At 36.9% G+C, this 22,709-nt stretch overlaps 1 protein-coding gene across 1 annotated transcript in view; it reads right to left on the minus strand.

The window, feature by feature from the left end:
• Nucleotides 1-22,709, minus strand: part of slit3 (slit homolog 3 (Drosophila)) — a 672,803-nt gene that overhangs the window by 90,376 nt on the left and 559,718 nt on the right. The window contains 2 exon segments of the mRNA XM_062039879.1: nucleotides 14,662-14,674; nucleotides 14,677-14,803. Of these exon segments, the coding sequence (XP_061895863.1) occupies nucleotides 14,662-14,674; nucleotides 14,677-14,803 (140 nt within the window).

Raw genomic sequence — 22,709 nt, forward strand, 5'->3', positions numbered from 1 at the left:
ATATATATATATATATATACATATACATATATATATATATATATATATATATATATATATATATATATACATATATACATATATATATATATTTATATATATATATATATATATATATATATATACACATGTATATATATATATATATATATATATATACATACATGATAGGATAGACTTGTATTTATCCCACAATGGGGAAATTACATTGTTGCAGTGCAGGTTTTTACACACAGTAACACAAGTAAAGCGTAATGAAAAACAAAAAAACTACCAAATACTACATATAGCTCACTAATATGTATAGATAGAAGATAAAATACAACAAAAATAACTTAACATCGATATTGCACACCACGAACAAAACATCACAATAATCATATAAGTGCGTTGTAAAGTCTTATGGCTGTGGGCAGGAAGTATATATATATATATATATATATATATATATATATATATATACATATATATGCATACATATATATATATATACATAACAGATTTATAATGTAAGAAGATCTTAAGAGGAGCAGTTCAGTCAGGATCTTCACAGTCCCAGCGAGATAATCCCTGCTGAGTCTTATGCCGACCTCCGTGACCTTCCCACCAAGCCCCACTTTCAACTAAAGCATCTCGTCAACCCCACATGTTGATCTCTACGTATTTGACATATTTGGAGGATCTTAGCTCTCCGCCACCTTGTAACCTCTCCCGATCCCACGCAAGAGACACGGTATGACATCACACTGACATTTAACTTGTTAAACATGTCCACTTTGAATTTTCACTCCAACTGCTCTCTGAAAGGCTCCTGACCTGTAATCCTTTCATTTATTTTCTCCACTTTAGTGCAAAGAACGTACAGTGGAACTTCTAAAGACTAACGCGCCTCATGCAACTGGGAAAAAATAAGCCCGTTTGAACTGATTGACATCTAAGAAAACCTTACATTGGTCTAAACAGCCTTTAAGGATGAACTCTTTGCTCATTTTGCTTTTTCATTATAATTAATTTTAATGATGGTTCTTCGGTCTAAATGTGGCATAGATTAGGTTTTACAGACCGTCTTCAAGCAGCTTTCCCTCCGTCTCTTCAGGGTCTTAAAAAAAAACAAAAAAGATGAGTGATCCTTGTCTCTCATACTGATTGTGAACGTTTTTTATAAAGAAGGGCCTAAAACGAACAAACGAAAAACATAAACAACAATAAAACGTATAATTGACGGATGGATCTGAAGTTGATCTCGGGATTATTGTGTTAAAAGTAAACAGTAAAAAAAAATAGAATTTATTTTTTAACACTATAATTATTTGGATACCGAATAATTTTAGTGTGATTTGTTTTTAAGTGTCATTGCTCAAAAAATAATAATGAATTAAAATCAATGTTGTTATGAGTTATTGACCTTTTTAAGGCTCCAATTATTATATAATCTCAAATATTCCACTAAAAAATGTTATTGTGTGAAAATATTGCATATTTTTCTATTTTTCCCCCCCAAAAAACAGGGTTTTCTTTGACAACAAGAGCATACAACTTAAATCTTTAAAACCGTTATATTGACAGATAGACCTAATGTTGATCTAGAGATTTAAAACTTGAATAATAATAAAAATAATACTGAATAATGACACATTTTTTATATTTTTTTGACCAAAACCCTTTGGGGTCCCCGGGATCAAGCCTGAGTGGAGGCCTAAATGTATAATTTTTATACATATATTGTATTGATTTTTAAAATAAAAAATATCAAAATGGCCCCTGCTTGCTTTGATTTTTCAGAATGCGGCTCCTCAGTGGAAAAAGTTTGGACACCCCTGGTCTACACAGATTACGATTGTAACGATATTAAGTACACAAGCCGTATTTAGTCGATACTACTATGATTACGACGAGATTTTTTATCATCACAACATATTTCCTATTTTACATTTTGATTATGTTTATAAAACTCATTAAATACGTCTCTGGACACATTAGGACTTTAAATACGACCACAGTGTAACTACTTGATATCGGATCAATACCCAAATTGGTGGTATCATCCAAAACTAATGTAAAGTATCAAACAACAGAAGAATAAGTGATTATTACAGTGTGGAGGGAGGGTGTGACCAGCGCGCCTGCAGGAGCAAAGGTCACCGCCTCTGTCCATGGTGCTGAAGACAGAGCACCATCAGACTGGGGCGTGGCAGTGCTGACGGCGAGACACAGCTGGCAGGGGATTCAATTTCCAAAATGGTACGAGTTGTCTAATCATCTGTTGTCTTTAACAGTAAAGTGACCGGGAGCAGAGAGAGGAGAGGATACGGACGTGACTGAAAAGTCACGTTCTGGGGGAGAGGAACTTTGTTGAAACAATTTGAGTATTAAAACCGTTGTTAAAGGCCTACTGAAAGCCACTACTACCGACCACACAGTCTGATAGTTTATATATCAATGATGAAATCTTAACATTGCAACACATGCCAATACGGCCGGGTTAACTTATAAAGTGCAATTTTAAATTTCCCGGGGAACTTCCGGTTCAAAACGCCTTTGGAGGATGACGTATGCGCGTGACGTCGCGAGGTCCACGGAAGTGTTTGGACCCTTTTGGACACAATACACAGAGCTCTGTTTTCTTCGACAAAATTCCACAGTATTCTGGACATCTGTGTTGGTGAATCTTTTGCAATTTGTTTAATGAACAATGGAGGCTGCAAAGAAGAAAGTTGTAGGTGGGATCGGTGTATGCGGCTGGCTGTAGCAACACAACAAGGAGGACTTTGTTGGATAGCAGACGCGCTAGCGGCGAACTCACCTCGACTTCCTACGTCTCCGGGCCGCCGACCGCATCGTCGATCGCTGGAATGCAGGTGAGCACGGGTGTTGATGAGCAGAGGAGGGCTGGCTGGCGTAGGTGGAGCGCTAATGTTTTTATCATAGCTCTGACGAGGTCCCGTTGTTAAGTTAGCGTCGTTAGAAACAGCATTGCTAGGCTTCGACAGGCGTCGAATACACATTAACCGTGTATTTGCATGTCCAGTGTTTGGTTCGGTGTCCCCTGATAGTAGTATTGTTGATCTTCTGTCTATCCTTCCAGTCAGGGATTTATTTATTTTGTTTCTATCTGCATTTGAGACAGATGCTATCACGTTAGCTCATGCTAAAGAGCTTCGTCGATGTATTGTCGTGGAGATAAAAGTCACTGTTAATGTCCGCCTTCTCGATTCTCATTTTCAAGAGGATATAGTATCCGAGGTGGTTTAAAATACAAATCCGTGATCCACAATAGAAAAAGGAGAGAGTGTGGATTCCAATGAGCCAGCTTGTACCTAAGTTACGGTCAGAGCGAAAAAAGATATCTCTTGAACTGCATTCTAGTCCGTCACTCTAACGTTCCTCATCCACGAATCTTTCATCCTCGCTCAAATTAATGGGGTAATCGTCACTTTCTCGCTCCTAATATCTCTCGCTCCATTGTAAACAACGGGGAATTGTGAGCAGCACTACCGCTTGTGACGTCACGCTACTTCCGGTAGGGGCAAGGTTTTTTTTTTATCAGCGAGCAAAAGTTGCAAACTTTATCGTCGATGTTCTCTACTAAATCCTTTCAGCAAAAATATGGCAATATCGCGAAATGATCAAGTATGACACATAGAATGGATCTGCTATTCCCGTTTAAATAAAAAAAAAATTCATTTCAGTCGGCCTTTAAAAACTGCACAGACAGAAAGTAAGCAGATATTAACAGTAAATGAACAAGTAGATTCATAATCCATCATCATTTTGACAAAATAATAGAATAAATGACCCAATATGTTACTGCATATGTCAGCAGACTAATTAGGAGCCTTTGTTTGTTTACTTACTAATAAAGGACAAGTTGTCTTGTATGTTCACTATTTTATTTAAGGACAAAATTGTTCTTTGATTGCAATAAGAAACATACATTTTTTTGTTAAAATAAAGCCAATAATGCCATTTTTGGTGGTCCTCTTTATTTAAAAAGTATCAAAGTATCGAACATTTTTTTGGTTCCAGTACCAAATTATTGGTATGGGGACAACCCTAGTGTATTTATAACAAAGGGACTAAAGTACACAGTTTTTGATGGCGAAGGTTTGACCCTGAAACGGATGAATTTTACTCCCATTTTTAAAATGGTTTGGAAAATCACACAGGGTGTCAGTAGGGATTGTGTTGGATCGGAAATTGTTCCGGTGTAATGTAAAAAGCCGAGCTGGGAAAGGCTGAGTGAGTAAGTGTTCTCTTAAAGTGACACCTGATGATTGGAGCACGGGCCACTGAACCATGAGCGAGCTGTGTGTGTGTGTGTGTGTGTGTGTGTGCGCGCGTGTGTTCTTGTATTTCTACCCTTCTTGAGACATCAACAAGGAAAAGTAGCTTCCATATGAGGAGGTGTGAACAAGTTAGGACATAAATCATGGTCCTAATACAGAAAACCATTGCATCTAATAGAGAATGTCTCATTAGCACCCCTGGTGGTGAAATCTATCAAAATGAGGGTGGTCCCAAAAAAGGGAGGGATTTTTCAAATTGACTGTGTGTCGGTTTTAAAAGTGCTCCCCCTCTGGTCAACATATGAAATAACAAGTGTGTGTAAGAAATTGAAATGCGCACCCTTTGGCCAAAAATAAAATAAATATGTATATAGAGACATACTGTAATAACTTGAAGAAAATAATGAAGATTAACAAACGATTACAAACAAAAAAAATCCCCCAAAAATAAAATAACTAAAACAGTCTTTTTCTCACAGTGTCGACTTTTTTTCTTAAAAAAATGGGAAAAATGTTTCATATTATTTCTGTTTCTGTAATATTGCAATATTTTCTCGTAATATTATGGCGTTTTTATGTAAAATTATTACTTTTCAGTGAAAAATGGTGACATTTGTCTTATAAAATTCCGACTTTTATCACAATATTGCCAATTTTTTGTTGTTCTTGTGAAATAGTAAAATTATGACTTTTGTCATAATTAAGTAAATTAATTAAGTAAAAATCCAATCATCATCATAATATTGCCAACATTTTTAAGTTTTCTTATGACATTGTAACTTTTGTCGAGTAAAATTACGACTGTTTTCATAAAGTTGCCAAAATGTTGAGCTTTTCTTGTAAAATTCCAAATTTTATCATAACATTGCACAAATGTTCAATTTTTCTTGTAAAATCTTGACTTGCGTTGAGTAAAACGGTGACTTTTATTATAAATACTGCCAAAATTCAAAGTTTTTCTTGTGAAATTGTGACCTTTTTTCCAACTCATTTTTCACAACAAGCTCTTTTTATATTTGCATAGTATGTATATATTATTAATGTTGTAAATACACTTCTTTATATAGCTAGAAAGGGTGGTCCTAAAGAGGTAGACATTTTTCTAAGGTCTCAAGAAGGTAAGAAATACAATAATGTGTGTGTTTGTGTACGTGTGTGTGCGTGTGTGTTCTTGTATCAACAAGGAAAAGTAGCTTCCATATGAGGAGGTGTGAACAAGTAAGAACCAAAACCATGGTCCCAATACGGAAAACCATTGTATCTAATAGAGAGCCAAATACTAGAGTCCGTGAACATTGCTCCAAAGTCAGGATTTTTTGTTGATTTAATGTGCATACAAAAGTAAACATTGACAGGTGCAAAGGCAGCAATATATGATGAAACAAGACGGACTTCCCTATTCATCCCTGAAAAACTCCGCCGGGTGAACAGCTGATTTTACGACTTCTGGTGCTGACGTAAGACAACCTGCGTCCCACATGTGACCATGGGATGAACAAATACACTACGCTACTAAGACTATAGTGGCCATTAACAGTTAGCTTCTACAGCTGGGTTGCCCAAAGTGCGGCACAGGGGCCATCTGTGGTCCGTGACAAAAGATCTCATGTGCACCCCTGGTGGGGAAATCTATCAAAATGAGGGTGGTCCCAAAAAGGAGGCATTTTTCAAATTGACTGTGTGTCGCTTTTAAAAGTGCTCCCCGTCTGGTCAACATATGAAATAACAAGTGTGTGTAAGAAATTGAAATGGCAAAAATTACTAAAAAAAAACTTTAAAAAAATACAAATTGTATAGAGACATTATTTGAAGTAAATAATGAAGATTAAAAACCAATTACAAACAAAAAAAATAAAATAAAAAATCAACTAAAAGCTTACCTTTTTTTATATTTGTATAGTATGTATATATTATTAATGTTGTAAATACACTTCTTTATACATCTAGAAAGGGTGGTCCTAAAGAGGTAGGCATTTTTCTCAGGTCTCAAGAAGGTAAGAAATACAATAATGTGTGTGTGTGTGAAAAGGAGAAGCTTGTGCATGCCAAGAGGTGTAATGACATTGTGTGCGTGTATATCTTGAACGAGGTCCAGCATCATAGAGGACCAACGGAGTGTGAATGTGTACTTTAGAGGACATTGTCGCGCTAACAAAAAAGAACTTAAGTCCTTAGTCAGCAGCTGGCGTCAGCTGACTCTTCCTCCCACTTTCAGCACTTCTTTCGCACATCTTTCCTCCCCGCCTGAGCAAACCCTCTCCTGACCTCTCTTCATGCGATGACATTTTTATGTTTTCCCTTCACACACAACCCTCCTCTCTCCCCCGCTCGCCCAAACTCCCTGCAGGAGCAGTGTTGGGGGTCAGCGCAGAGCGGCCGTCCATTACCGACTCGCCAGCCGGCCAAAGTGCAAGTTGTGATTTCGTGCGAGTAAGCAGTTGCACGGGGACTCTCGGGGGGGGGAAGGAGTGGAGAGACAGCCGAGGGGTTCGCCAAAGTGACCCAAAGTCGCTCATTCACTTAAGGCACGTTTCCACCGAGCAGTTGAGTTCACCACGGTGCTGTAAATCCATCAGTTAAGTGAAAAGCGGGACATCAGTGCAGCGTGACACGGCGTGACAGGGTTTCCGCGGGGCATTAAATGCCATTAAATGGATTTTGCAAACTTAAAAGCCTTAAATGGCATTTAAAGGCCTACTGAAAGCCACTACTACCGACCACGCAGTCTGATAGTTTATATATCAATGATGAAATCTTAACATTGCAACACATGCCAATACGGCCGGGTTAACTTATAAAGTGACATTTTAAATTTCCAGCTAAACTTCCGGTTGAAAACGTCTTTGTATGATGACGTATGCGCGTGACGTCAATGGTTGAAACGGAAGTATTCGGACACCATTGAATCCAATACAAAAAAGCTCTGTTTTCATCTCATAATTCCACAGTATTCTGGACATCTGTGTTGGTGAATCTTTTGCAATTTGTTTAATGAACAATGAAGACTGCAAAGAAGAAAGTTGTAGGTGGGATCGGTGTATTAGCGGCTGGCTGCAGCAACACAACCAGGAGGACTTTGACTTGGATAGCAGACGCGCTATCCGACGCTAGCCGCCGACCGCACGGATGATCGGGTGAAGTCCTTCGTCCTTCCGTCGATCGCTGGAACGCAGGTGAGCTCGGGTGTTGATGAGGGCTGGCTGGCGTAGGTGGATAGCTAATGTTTTTATCATAGCTCTGTGAGGTCCCGTTGCTAAGTTAGCTTCAATGGCGTCGTTAGCAACAGCATTGTTAAGCTTCGCCAGGCTGGAAAGCATTAACCGTGTATTTAAATGTCCATGGTTTAATAGTATTGTTGATTTTCTGTCTATCCTTCCAGTCAGGGGTTTATTTATTTTGTTTCTATCTGCATTTAAGCACAATGCTATCACGTTAGCTCCGTAGCTAAAGTGCTTCACTGATGTATTGTCGCGGGGATAAAAGTCACTGTGAATGTCCATTTCGCGTTCTCGACTCTCATTTTCAAGAGGATATAGTATCCGAGGTGGTTTAAAATACAAATCCGTGATCCACAATAGAAAAAGGAGAAAGTGTGGAATCCAATGAGCCAGCTTGTACCTAAGTTACGGTCAGAGCGAAAAAAGATGCGTCCTGCACTGCACTCTAGTCCTTCACTCTCACGTTCCTCATCCACAAATCTTTCATCCTGGCTCAAATTAATGGGGTAATCTTCGCTTTCTCGGTTTGAATCGCTCTCGCTGCTGGTGTAAACAATGGGGAAATGTGAGGAGCCTTTCAACCTGTGACATCACGCTACTTCCGGTACAGGCAAGGCTTTTTTTATCAGCGACCAAAAGTTGCGAAATGTATCGTTGTTGTTCTCTACTAAATCCTTTCAGCAAAAATATGGCAATATCGCGAAATGATCAAGTATGACACATAGAATGGATCTGCTATCCCCGTTTAAATAAAAAAAAAAAAAATCAGTAGGCCTTTAAAAGCAATAAATGCGATGTCCACACTGCAAAAAGTCAGTGTTCAAAAACAAGGAAAAAAAATACAAAAATGAGGGGTATTTTATTTAAACGAAGCAAAATTATCTGCTAATAGAAAAAGTAAATCTGGCTTGTCAAGACTTTCCCAAACAAGTAAAATGAGCTAATTTCAATGAACCCAAAAATACCTTAAGTTTATTCTCACTAATAACAAGTGCACTTTTATTGGTAGAAAAAAAGAAAAAAAAACTTTTCGCTCAATATGTTGAAAAATATTCTTAAATCAAGTAAACGCTAGTGCCATTATCTTGACATAATGATATTACATTTCTTGAAACCAGCAAACTTATACTAAAAACTAATTTATTGTTCTTAATGGAAAGGCAACAAGGCAACTGCTTGTTACTCTCGGGGTCTCCTAGCCGCTCAGGCAAATAATATTGTCTAAAAATGCATTTTTCCATGGATAACATGACATCATCGCGCCAAGTGCGTGCTCTTTCAGTCAATCAGTGCGCATATATACAGCCCGGCCCCCGGCCAAAATGTTTTTAATTGTAATTTTGAAGAATTCATCCGAATGTGCATGAACTATTTCTGTTCAAAATTGTTTGAAATGTTAAATGTTTAAATATTAACTGTCAGTTTACTGTACTGTGCCAACTGTACTACTATATGAGTACTTATTTTCTATTGTTTCATTGAAAATAAAACAGCAAAGTCCATTTGGCTGTCATCTGTTTTAATTATGTGACACAATTGTGTCCAAGTCATGATTTTTTTTTTCATGCTTGAAATAAGAAATGATTACTTTAAAAAAATAGTTTAAACTTGTGAGTAGAGATGTCCGATAATATCGGTCTGCCGATATTATCGGCCGATAAATGCGTTAAAATGTAATATCGGAAATTATCGGTATCGTTTTTTTTTATTATCAGTATCGGGATTTTTATTTATTTATTTATTTTTTTATTAAATCCACATAAAATACACAAGATACACTTACAATTAGTGCACCAACCCAAAAAACCTCCCTCCCCCATTTACACTCATTCACACAAAAGGGTTGTTTCTTTCTGTTATTAATATTCTGGTTCCTACATTATATATCAATATATATCAATATATATATATATAATATATATATATAATATCTGCAAGGGATACAGTCCGTAAGCACACATGATTGTGCGTGCTGCTGGTCCACTAATAATACCAACCTTTAACAGTTAATTTTACAAATTTTCATTAATTACTAGTTTCTATGTAACTGTTTTTATATTGTTTTACTTTCTTTTTTATTCAAGAAAATGTTTTTAATTTATTTATCATATTTTATTTGATTCATTTTTTAAAAAAGTACCTTATCTTCACCATACCTGGTTGTCCAAATTAGGCATTATAATGTGTTAATTCCACGACTGTATATATCGGTTGATATCGGTATCGGTTGATATCGGTATCGGTAATTAAAGAGTTGGACAATATCGGCATATCGGATATCGGCAAAAAGCCATTATCGGACATCCCTACTTGTGAGTGTTGATGACACAGCTTTACAACACTTGATATTCTAGTTTCAAGCATGTTTTACTCAATATAGATCATCAAATCTCAGCAACAAGCTGTAATATCTTACTGAGATCATTTAGGACCAAAACACTTAAAACAAGTAAAACACTCTAACATAAAATCTGCTTAGTGAGAAGAATTATCTTATCAAACAGAAAATAAGCAAATATCACCCTTATTTGAGATATTTAATCTTACTTAGATTTCAGTTTTTGCAGTGCAGAGGCATTAAAACATGTAATACAATTGTAGGACTAGGTCAGGGGTGTCAAACATTTTAAATCGGGGGCCACATGGAGAAAAATCTACTCCCAAGTGGGCCGGACTGGTGAAAGCACGGCACGATAACTTAAAAATAAAGACAAGTTCAGATTGTTTTCTTTGCTTAAAGGTCCAAGAGCCAGCTCCAGCTCGTGGTGCCCAAGACCAGACTTAGATCCAGGGGAGACAGGGTGTGTCTTCTCTGTGGTCGGCCCTAAGCTCTGGAACACTCTGCCCCTCCATGTTCAAACTGCTCCCACAGTGGAGTGTTTTAAGTCTCGTCTTAAGACCCACTTTTATTCTTTGGCTTTTAACACTACGTGAGTTGTGTTGTCCTCTGTGATTTTTATAATTTTTTATTTCTATTTACTGTTTTAATTGGTTTTACCCTTTAAAATCGTTTTTAATCATATTTATTTTTATATTAATTTTATATTGGTTTTATATTTATCTTTATTTTTTGTTTTTATTCAGTCATTGGTGGAGCTAAGGATAATATTTGAATATTGTTTTAAATATTGTTTTTAATATTGTTGTGCAGCACTTTGGAAACATTTTTGTTGTTTAAATGTGCTATATAAATAAAGTGGATTGGATTGGATTAAAAATAGAACAAGCACATTCTGAAAATGTACAAATCATAATGTTGTTGGGTTTTTTTTGCACTTACATGTTGTGATTAATAGTATTCTATCTTTATTTGTCATTATTTGTACTTTCTGAATAAATGATGTGAAAAAGTTAATCAGTGAACTCATTGGTGTTAATTTTCAATCTATCAAGATAAAAAATATATATATATATAAAAATCAAATTACAGGATGTTATTTATGTAGTTTGATCATTTTCCTCAACTGGTGCACTAACATCATGGTTTTTTTTTGTGTGTTTTTTTTTACATCATCTACAAAGATACAAACAATTGCTATTGTGACATCTAGTGGACACATTTAGAACAGCTGTTTCTTTCGTTCAAAAATTTCGGCTCATTTTTATACTTCGCAAACTCATCTCGCGGGCCGTACGTTTGACACCCCTGGACTAGGCTGATAGTTTATTTTTTTAAATTTATATACCGTATTTTTCGGACTATAAGTCGCAGTTTTTTTTCATAGTTTGGCCGGGGGTGCGACTTATACTCAGGAGCGACTTATGTGTAAAAAGATTAACACATTACCGTAAAATATCAAATAATATTATTTAGCTCCTTCACGTAAGAGACTAGACGTATAAGATTTCATGGGATTTAGCGATTAGGAGTGACAGATTGTTTGGTAAACGTATAGCATGTTCTATATGTTATAGTTATTTGAATGACTCTTACCATAATATGTTACGTTAACATACCAGGCAGGTTCTCAGTTGGTTATTTATGCCTCATATAACGTACACTTATTCAGCCTGTTGTTCACTATTCTTTATTTATTTGAAATTGCCTTTCAAATGTCTATTCTTGGTGTTGGATTTTATCAAATACATTTCCCCCTAAAAAGGGCCTTATACTCCAGTGCGACTTATATATGTTTTTTTTCCTTCTTTATTATGCATTTTCGGCCGGTGCGACTTATACTCCGAAAAATACGGTATTCATTTGACAGGGACAGTGCTACTGAACATTGCTACCCACAGGTAACCGATGTCAAAGTACATAAGACTACGAGCCACAGGCTAATTGGAAACCCTCGTCCCTGGTTCGGCTTTTAAAGAGTACAAAATAAAAAAAAATGGCCCCATTTGTCAATACAACACCCAGTTCTAGTGCTCACACTTCTGATTTTCCTTAAAGTACCACTGATAGTCACACACATTAGGTGTGGTGAAACTCGGCCGGGGTTTGAACTCACAACCTACCGATCTCTAACCACAAGGCCACCGAGCTGAAGCCACTTTTTCCGTTTTGTGTAGAAAAGTTTAATGTCCGACTGTGACTTTAACTCCAGTGGCAAAGAGTTCCACAGATGTGAGGCCATCACTGAGAACGCAGACTGACCCAGAGTGGTCCGGCACCTTTTCACTCCACAGCTCCCACCGACTGCGGCTCGAGTCTGCACACCTTCACTACAAGCAATGTTAATGTTTGGTGATAATGTAAGTTGCTGTATGTATACTTTTGACCCAGCAGATTTGCTCACATTTTCAGTAGACCCATAATAAATTCATAAAATACCCAAACTTCATGAAAATTTTTGTGACCAACAAGTATGTGCTCCAATCACTCTATCACAAAAAAATAAGAGTTGTAGAAATGATTGGAAACTCAAGACAGCCATGACATTATGTTCTTTACAAGTGTATGTCAACTTTTGACCATGACTGTATATACATTTTTACAGCATGTTTTAAAGATATACATATTAAAAAATGACTTCTGGGTATATTATTTATTGATCAACTGATTCATAATTGGATGTTTATTTAGACGGCTTACGTGCAGTATCCCTTTAATAATTTTGATTGAAGCTACAGTGTGATGATTGATAGATGGATCATTTTTAATTGGCTATTGTCTACGGCCGTGCACAAAGTCAGAACATAATAAAATAAAATATTCTCAGATGAAACCGTCTTTGTAACAGTTCAACTATTCAAAAATGCCATTGCCAAATGCTTACAATTATGTGTATACAGACATCCGTAAGCTTTGGATTAAATATAATAACCATATGGGGGCAGACATGGGCATTCATTTTTTTCAAATGGCCCAAAAAATTGCATTAAAAAGCCTTAAATTCGATTTGCTGATATCTGTAGAAACCCTTTGTCAGCCCCCAATAGGATCATCATAGACCACAGACTAACAAATGGCAATGGTCTTGCATCTGGTGGATGCAAGACCATTTTTTGTCACAATTTTCTGATGATCAAAGTGAGACCAGTATTAACATCCGGCAGGGTGAGAGTACTCAAGACCATACCAAACCGAACCACGATATGTCCCTAATAACCGTGACAGACTGGTGTCTTCCCAATCGTGAAAACAAATATGTAAAAGTCTCAATGTACTTTTTATATGGGCCACCGATCGGACTCTAAAACCAAAACTAGACGTAAACACCCTTGCACGGTCAATAACCATGAATTGGTTAACGTGGACCCCGACTTAAACAAGTTGAAGAACTTATTCGGGTGTTCCCATTTAGTGGTCAATTGTACGGAATATGTACTGTACTGTGCAATCTACTGATAAAAGTTTCTATCAATCAATCAAAACTTAGTGTAATGGATGCCCGCTAATGTGGCTGTGCGATAGTACCATCTGCCTTAAGAGTTGCACTGGACAATGGATTATTTATTTATTTAACTTTTGTGACTTCTGCGGTGCTTTTTTGTAAACTTCTGGATCTGCCTCCCGGGAGCCTTGTGGCCATGGAGACCAGCTGCTGGGTCTCTGCCACACCAGAGTCCGTTTGGAGAGACTGGAGGAGATGCGGATGAAGAGACAGGGCTGCGGAGCTGGGACGGACAAGCTTCACAGTGTCTTGGCTGAATGAGCAGGTATCGGACACCTCGGTCTCCTTGGACGTATCGTTGCTCATCCATGCGGACTGGACACTGGCCGAGAGTTGGTGGGCGGCCGAGGGTGGAGTCGGCTCTCTTGGTTGCTTTGTTGGGTCTGCTCCTGTCTCTGGCCATGCTCCCCCCACCCCAGCAGACGATGGCGTGGAACACCGCAATGGCCACCACAGTGTATATGTTTTTGTTGTTGTCTTTGTTTTACTTTTGTGGCTGTGTGTAGAAGTCAGCTCTGCTCTTTTAATGTCCTTTGTGCTCTTTGATGTTTCCCTTATAGACACATGTTTATGTGTGCTGTGGCTATGAGTTTTTTTTCCCCTTGGCCTCAGTCTGGACCACCTCTCCAGGGCCCAGGCATTTTTTTTTCTCACCCCCCCTAGCGTTTACCTGTTTCTCATATAGTGGAATTTCTGACCTTTTCACCTTTTTCTATTGTGTACCATTTGAAGAGCATATGTGTGTAAAAGTTGAGCCTATGGTCGTCCTGACATTGTACAAGATGTCGTGATTGTTTGTTATGGCTAAGGGATTCAAGGATGTTGCAGAACAAACAGGTCCAAGGGAAACACATAAATAACCAAGTAGAACAAAGTCTAGGCATGATTCGCATGATTCTCGATTCATCCAACGTCTCCGGAGACGTTGTCTGTTTGCACGGCAATTCAATCCAACCTTGTACCATTTGATTATGGGTAAATAAAACTTTTGTACTAAATTCACTTTTGTTGCTGTTTAAGATTCGGACCATCCACCACACTCACCTTCTTTATAAGGGGGCGCCGGAAGTTGGCATACCCGTCAGCGATCCTGTTCTGTCTCCCTGTAACGTTTGTCTGCTCTTGAATGGGATTGTGCTGAAAATCTTTAATTTCCCCTCGCGGATTATTCAAGTATTTATAACTCTGATTTGGGCTCATTGGCGAGCGCTGTTGGAATAGGCTGCCTGGAGCCCTCACAGGGTAAAATCCCCAAGAAAAAACACACACCAAGACCATTTTTTTTCCCTAACTAAAAGACATTGCGAGGAATCCTACCGGTGTAGTTGGGGCGGACAGACCACAGGTGTAGTTGTTGACGCCGTCGACGCAGGTTGAGTTGTTCTCGCAGTCGTTGTCCTCGCAGTCGTCCGGATTGACCTCGCAGCGTTGGCCCTCGAAGCCCGGCGGACACACGCAGCTGCACGCCAACACAAGAGTGTACCATGAGATCCATTGAAGGCACTGGGGCTTTAAATCCAAAAACCAGATGTTAGCGCGCTTGAGGTGTCTTTTATTGAATAAACACGTAGCACAATTTAAATACCGCATAGACTGCACTGGAGCAGCCTCGAGCCCAAACTTGTGGTCATTTTGGGGGGTTTTTACGCTCATACAAAGCAAAATGCCGTAATGCTAAAGCTGAAACACATAACAACCTGGGTCTAACTGGGTATTATAAGGCTTACATTTGACGTCAGTCTTCTCAAACTAATCGATTAATTGTGCTCCTAATTGGTTGTCGAGGATGCTGTGCCCCGCCCACTCAGGGGCGCACTCAATTATCCTCCGCAAGCGTGTTTTCCTCATCCATCTTCACCTCCACTTCACCTCCTCACGTCTCCCTTTTTGAAGGCTACAACTTGTATTCCACCCCCTTGTATCTCACACACTTTTAAGCCCTGCTATGCGCACACACACACACACACACGCTCACGTAATTTGCCTCAACATCTCGCCCACTCTCCATCCTCACATTTGTCTCTCACACGCCATCGAGTCGACTCTACTTTTTTATTGCAAGAAAAGGATTTTAGAGCAAGGTCATCCTGAAGCAAATGAGTGGCACTTCTCCACGCACGCACGCACGCGCGCGCGCGCTGCGCGCGCGCGCGCAGCACGCACGCACGCACGCACGCACGCACGCACGCACGCACGCACGCACGCACGCACGCACGCACACACACACACACACACACACACACACACACACACACACACACACACACACACACACACACACACACACACACACACACACACACACACACACACACACACACACACACACACTCTTGTATTTTTTACCTTCTTGAGACCTACGAAAAAAGCCTACCTCTTTAGACCACCCTTTCTGGATAAATAAAGTAGTGTATTTACAACATTAATAATATATACATACTATGCAAATATGGAATTGCACAAGAAAAAGGTCACAATTTCACAAGAAAAACTTAGAATTTTGGCAGTATTATAATACAAGAAAGACTGAACATGTGTGCAATATTATGAGAAAAAGTTGGAATTTTACTCAATAACAGTCGCAATTTCACAAGAAAAGCTCAAAATGTCGGCAACTTTATGAAAAGAGTCGTAGTTTTACTAGACAAAAGTCACAATTTTATTAAAAAATTTAAAAATGTTTGCCAATATTATTATAATAATCAGAATTTTTACTTGGCAAAATGATGACAAGAGTCATCATTTTACTTAAAAAATGTTCACTATTTTACAATAACAACAAAAATTGACAATATTGTGATGTCAGAATTGTATATGACAAATGTCACCGTTTTGCATTAAAAAGTAATAATTTTGCATTAAAAAAAGTAATTTTATGACAAAATATTGCAGTATTACAGAAACAGAAAGAATATGAGAAATTGTTCCCAATTTTATAAGAAAAAAGTCGACACATTATGAGAAAAAGACTGTTTTTTTTTTTTTGGAATTGGTTTTTAATCTTCATTATTTACTTGAAGTAATACAGTATGTCCCCTATATACATTTTATTTTATGTTTTATATTAATTTTGGCCAAAGTGGGCACATTTCAATTTCTTACACACACTTGTTATTTCATATGTTGACCAGAGGGGGGGGCACTTTTAAAAGCGACACACAGTCAATTTGAAGAATTCCTCCTTTTTGGGACCACCCTCATTTTGATAGATTTCACCACCAGGGGTGCTAATGAGACATTCCCTATTAGATGCAATGGTTTTCCGTATTGGGACCATGATTTATGTCCTAACTTGTTCACACCTCCTCATATGGAAGCTACTTTTCCTTGTTGATGTCCCAAGAAGGGTAGAAATACAAGAATACACAAACACACACACAAACATTTTCCTGTATTTCTTACCATCTTGAGACCTGAGAGAAATGCCTACCTCTTTAGGACCACCCTTTCTAGATATATAAAGAAGTGTATTTACAACATTAATAATATATACATACTATGCAAATATAAAAAAGCTTGTTGTGAAAAATGAGTAGGAATTTCACAAGAAAAAGGTCACAATTTCACAAGAAAAACTATGAATGTTGGCAGTATTATAATAAAAGGCGTCATTTTACTCAACGCAAGTCAAAATTTGACAAGAACAACTAAACATTTGTGCAATATTATGATAAAAAAGTTGGAATTATAGTCAATAACAGTCGCCATTTCCACAAGAAAAGCTTACAATGTTGGCAACTTTATGAAAAGTCGTAGTTTTACTAGACAAAAGTCACAATTTTATAAGAAAACTTAAACATTTTGCCAATATTATAATAATAATCAGAATTTTTACTTGGAAAAATTATGACAAAAGTCATCATTTTACTCAAAAAGATGTCACTATTTTACAATAGCAACAACACAAATTGGCAACATTGTGATAAAAGTTAGTATTTTATATGCTTTTGCATTAAAAAGTAATAATTTTACATTAAAAAAAAAGTAATTTTATGAGAAAATATTGCAATATTACAGAAACAGAAAGAATATGAGAAATTGTTCCCAATTTTATAAGAAAAAAGTTGACACATTGTGAAAAAAAGACTCCTTTTTTTTTCTGTAGATGGTTTTTAATCTTCTGCGATAAGGTGGCGACTTGTCCAGGGTGTACCCCGCCTTCCGCCCGATTGTAGCTGAGATAGGCTCCAGCACCCCCCGCGACCCCAAAGGGAATAAGCAGTAGAAAATGGATGGATGGGTTTTTAATCTTCATTATTTACTTGAAGTTAATACAGTATGTCTCTATAAACATATTTATTTTATGTTGTTTATTAATTTTGGCCAAAATGGGCACATTTCAATTCCTCACACTTGTTATTTCATATGTTGACCAGAGGAAGAGCACTTTTAAAACAGACACACAGTCAATTTGAAAATGCCTCCTTTTTGGGACCACCCTCATTTTGATAGATGTCCCAAGAAGGGGGGAAATACAAGAACACACACACACACACTAACACACACACACGCAAATTATTGTATGTGTTACCTTCTTGAGACCTGCGGAAAAAGCCTACCTCTTTAAGACCACCCTTTCTGGATAAATGAAGTAGTGTATTTACAACATTAATAATATATACATACTATGCAAATATAAAAAAAGCTTGTTGTGAAAAATGAGTTGGAATTTCACAAGAAAAAGGTCACCGTTTCACAAGAAAAACTTATAATTTTGGCAGTATTATAATACAAGAAAAACTGAACATGTGTGCAATATTATGATAAAAAAGTTGGAATTTGACTCAATAACAGTCGCAATTTCGCAAGAAAAGCTTAAAATGTTGGCAACTTTATGAAAATAGTCGTAGTTTTACCCACCTGCTCCCAGTGCCACCCACACTGGTTTAAATGTAACTTACAGACAATGGGTTTCACTATGTAAAAGCGCTTTGAGTCACTAGAGAAAAGCGCTATATAAATATAATTCACTTTACTTCACTTCAACAAGTCAAGTTGAAGACTTTTTAGGACTTTTTTTTATAAAGAGCATAAGGGATCAAATTTAAGACCCCCTTTGCACATACAGTATCGTTAAAAAAGTACAAAAACAAGAAGGCCCAGAATTCCTTGCAAATATAGTACATTCATTTCCACTTGAAAGCATCGACACCAAACATTTGAGTAAAAAAATTAATCATTTGACAGCACGAGTATTCACTCACTGCAAAAAGTCAGTGTTTAAAAACAAGGAAAAAAATACAAAAATTAGGGATATTTTATTTGAACTAAGCAAAATTATCTGTCAATAGAACAAAAAATTTGGCTTGTCAAGACTTTCCCAAACAAGTAAAATTAGCTAACCTCAATGAACCCAAAAATACCTTCAAATAAGTATATTCTCACTAATAACAAGTGCACTTTTCTTGATAGGAAAAAAAAGAGACCTTTTTGCTCAATATGTTGAAAAATATTCTTAAATGAAGTAAATGCTATTGCCATTATCTTGACATAATGATATGCGCTCGGCATTACATTTCTTGAAACCTGCAAACTTATACTAAAAACTAATGTATTGTTCTTAATGGAAAGGCAACCGCTTGTTACTCTCGGGGTCTCCTAGCTGCTCAGGCAAATCATATGGTCTAAAAATGCATTTTTCCATGGATAACATGACATCATCGCACCAAGTGCGTGCTCTTTCAGTCAATTAGTGCGCATATATACAGCCTACACCTGTTAAAACAGATTATTTCTACTTATTTGCTATAGGACAGAAATAAAGACACATTTTAAATATATAATATGAACAGCAAACTATGAATATGGTTTATGGTTTTAAGATGACGCCACGCACATGCAAACACTAAACAATTTTGAGGAAATAAAGTACAAATCTGCAGGGCCGTGGTGAGCGTTGCCCGGCGCTGACATTTTAAACGATTCTGTCTTCCTGCTCCAGCACCGAGGCCTAATTGGACTTGTTGAATATCCCCAAACGATTATAAAACATGTCAGAATGTCAAAGAGGTCTGGCTTTTCCAATCCGCTCGTGGTCGCCGTCTGAGGGCACCGGCGTCTACACGAGTTGCTATCAACATTAAGAGAGCGCCTGTAAAAGGGTAAAAGGAGTCATGGTATCATTACCACGCCGGCCGGTAAAGGCCAGATGCATATTGAAACCTTTCAAAGGTCAAGGGGCTTCCGAAAAGAGGACACTGATTCTTATTACCGCATGACTTTTTACAGACCATGTGAGTCGGTTCTTTTCAGACCTCAAAATTGAGCATTTCATGTTAGATAAGGCATCATTTTTGTATTAGATAGCAATTACATGTGCAGGTGTACCTAATGATGTGTCCAGTCAGTGTTTGCTAAAATGCTCTTTTCCTGATAATCTCTAGTTGGACACCAAATTGCTGCGGCTCATCATTTTAAATGAGGGGTTGTCCAAACTTTTTGTCAACTTTTTTATATATATATATATATATATATATATATATATCAAATATTCACGATATATACATATACACATACATATATACATACAGTACAGGCCAAACGTTTGGACACACCTTCTCATTTCCATGTGTTTTCTTTGTTTTCATGACTATTTACATTGTAGATTGTCACTGAAGGCATCAAAACCATTTCAGGTGACTACATTTTGAAGCTCATCAAGAGAATGCCAAGAGTGTGCAAAACGGTAATCAGAGCGAAAGGTGGCTATTTTGAAGAAACTAGAAATAAAAACATGTTTTCAGTTATTTCGCAATTTTTTGTTGAATACATAACTCCACATGTGTTCGTTCATAGTTTTGATGTGACAATCTACAATGTAAATAGTCATGAAAATAAAGAAAATGCATTGAATGAGAAGTTGTGTCCAAACTTTTGGCCTGTACTGTACACATGTACATACATATATACTATATACTATGTATATACTATAAATATACATATATGGTAACACTTTAGTATGGGGAACATATTCACCATTAATTAGTCGCTTATTAAAGTAACAAAGTCTTAATTTAGAGTTATTTGTTACTGTCATAACGACGTGGACTATGTGGTGTTTGTTTTCCCGAGATGCAAGTAAAGTTGGAGTGGACATGGCGTGAAGGTAAATACATTATTTTATTTTAACACTAACAAACTACAAAAGGGGTACAAACAAAAGGTGCGCACAAGGCGGAAATGCGAACTTGACTATGAAAACAAAACTAGCACAAAGGCAAAAAACTATGGACATGAACAAAAATTCGCTATCTGTGACATGAAAAAACAAAACTTACTTGGCATGGCATGAAGCATAAACTGTGACAGCATGGGTAACAGGAGTAATCATGGCATGAAGTGCGCAGAGGTAATGTCGCCAGACCGACTAACTGAAAAAGACAGGCTTAAATAACAGTGACATGATTAACACAGTTGTGTGAGTCCAAACGTGGAACAGGTGAAACTAATGGTTGCTATGGTGACAAAACAAGGGAGTGAAAAAGCAGGTACCAAAAAGAGTCCAAAAACCAAACTGAACATAACCAAAACAAAACATGATCCCACAAACATGACCGTTACGTGGGATCTGAACCGAGGATGTCGTTGTGGCTTGTGCAGCCCTTTGAGACACTTGTGATTTAGGGCTATATAAATAAACATTGATTGATTGATTGATTCGGACACTAGGGTAACATATAAGGGTTAGGGTTAGGGTTACTAATAAGCAATAATTCTGAGGTTATTGAGGGAAGACTCTTAGTTAATGACTTACTGGTTGTATAATAAGGCCATGCAGAATAAGGCATTAATAAGTACTTAATAATGACTAATTAAGAGCCAATATGTTACAAAATTGCATTTTAATAACCAACTAATTAATAGTGAATATGTGTTCCTCATACTAAAGTGTTACCAGTATATATATATATATATATATATATATATATATATATATATATATATATATGGAGCTTATCACAGCTGCACTTGGGCGAAGGCGGGGATAAGTCGCCACCTCATCGCAGGGCTAACACCGACAGACAGACTATATATATATATATATATATATATATATATATATATATATATATATATATATATATATATATATATATATATATATATATATATATATATATATATATATATATATATTACTGATATCAACCGATACCAATATATACAGTCGTGGAATTAACACATTATTATGCCTAATTTGGACAACCAGGTATGGTGAAGATAAGGTACTTTAAACAAATAAAATGAAATAAAAAATAAGATAAATAAATTTAAAAACATTTTTTGAATAAAAAAGAAAGTAAAACAATATAAAAACAGTTACATAGAAACTAGTAATTAATGAAAATGAGTCAAATTAACTGTTAAAGGTTAGTACTATTAGTGGAGCAGCAGCACGCACAATCATGTGTGCTTACGGACTGTATCCCTTGCAGACTGTATTGATATATATTGATATATAATGTAGGAACCAGAATATGAATAACAGAAAGAAACAACTCTTTTGTGTGAATGAGTGTAAATGGGGGAGGGAGGGTTTTTGGGTTGGTGCACTAATTGTAAGTGTATCTTGTGTTTTTTATGTTGATTTAATTAAAAAAAAACCACAAAAAAAACGATACCGATAATTTCCGATATTACATTCTAAAGCATTTATCTCTAATATATATATATATATATGTATATATATATATATATATATATATATATATATATATATATATATATATATATATATATATATATATATATATATATGTGGTGTTTGGACGTTTTTCATGATAACCACAAAGTTCAGTGAACAGGTTGTGTTATGTGGGACCATGTGAAGTGAAGTGAATTATATTTATATAGCCCTTTTCTCTAGTGACTCAAAGCGCTTTACATTGTGAAACCCAATATCTAAGTTACATTTTTAAGCCAGTGTGAGTGGCACTGGGAGCAGGTGGGTAAAGTGTCTTGCCCAAGGACACAACGGCAGTGACTAGGATGGCGGAAGTGGGGATCGAACCCGGAACCCTCAAGTTGCTGGCACAGCCACTCTACCAACCGAGCTATACCGCCCTCGTGTGTGTTGACTTTTATGTTAGTTGCAGTTTTATGTTTTTTTTTTAAAATCATGACTAGGAAAGGTTGTTTGGATTGTGTCATACATGTAAATGCTAAAGTACACACAAGGGTAATGTATCTGAATGTCTCAGTTTAATGAACTCGAGATGTTTCACGGGCCAGATTGAAGACGCTCTCAGGCCCTTCCAGGGTTTGGACACCCCAGTTTTAAATGATTTACATGCTATTTTGGAACTATTTACCCAGAAACTATCATTTCCATTCTTGGAGGTGAAACCCTAGCCCTTCATTGGACA

Source organism: Entelurus aequoreus, linkage group LG28, assembly GCF_033978785.1.
Source record: "Entelurus aequoreus isolate RoL-2023_Sb linkage group LG28, RoL_Eaeq_v1.1, whole genome shotgun sequence".
Classification (NCBI taxonomy): domain Eukaryota; kingdom Metazoa; phylum Chordata; class Actinopteri; order Syngnathiformes; family Syngnathidae; genus Entelurus; species Entelurus aequoreus.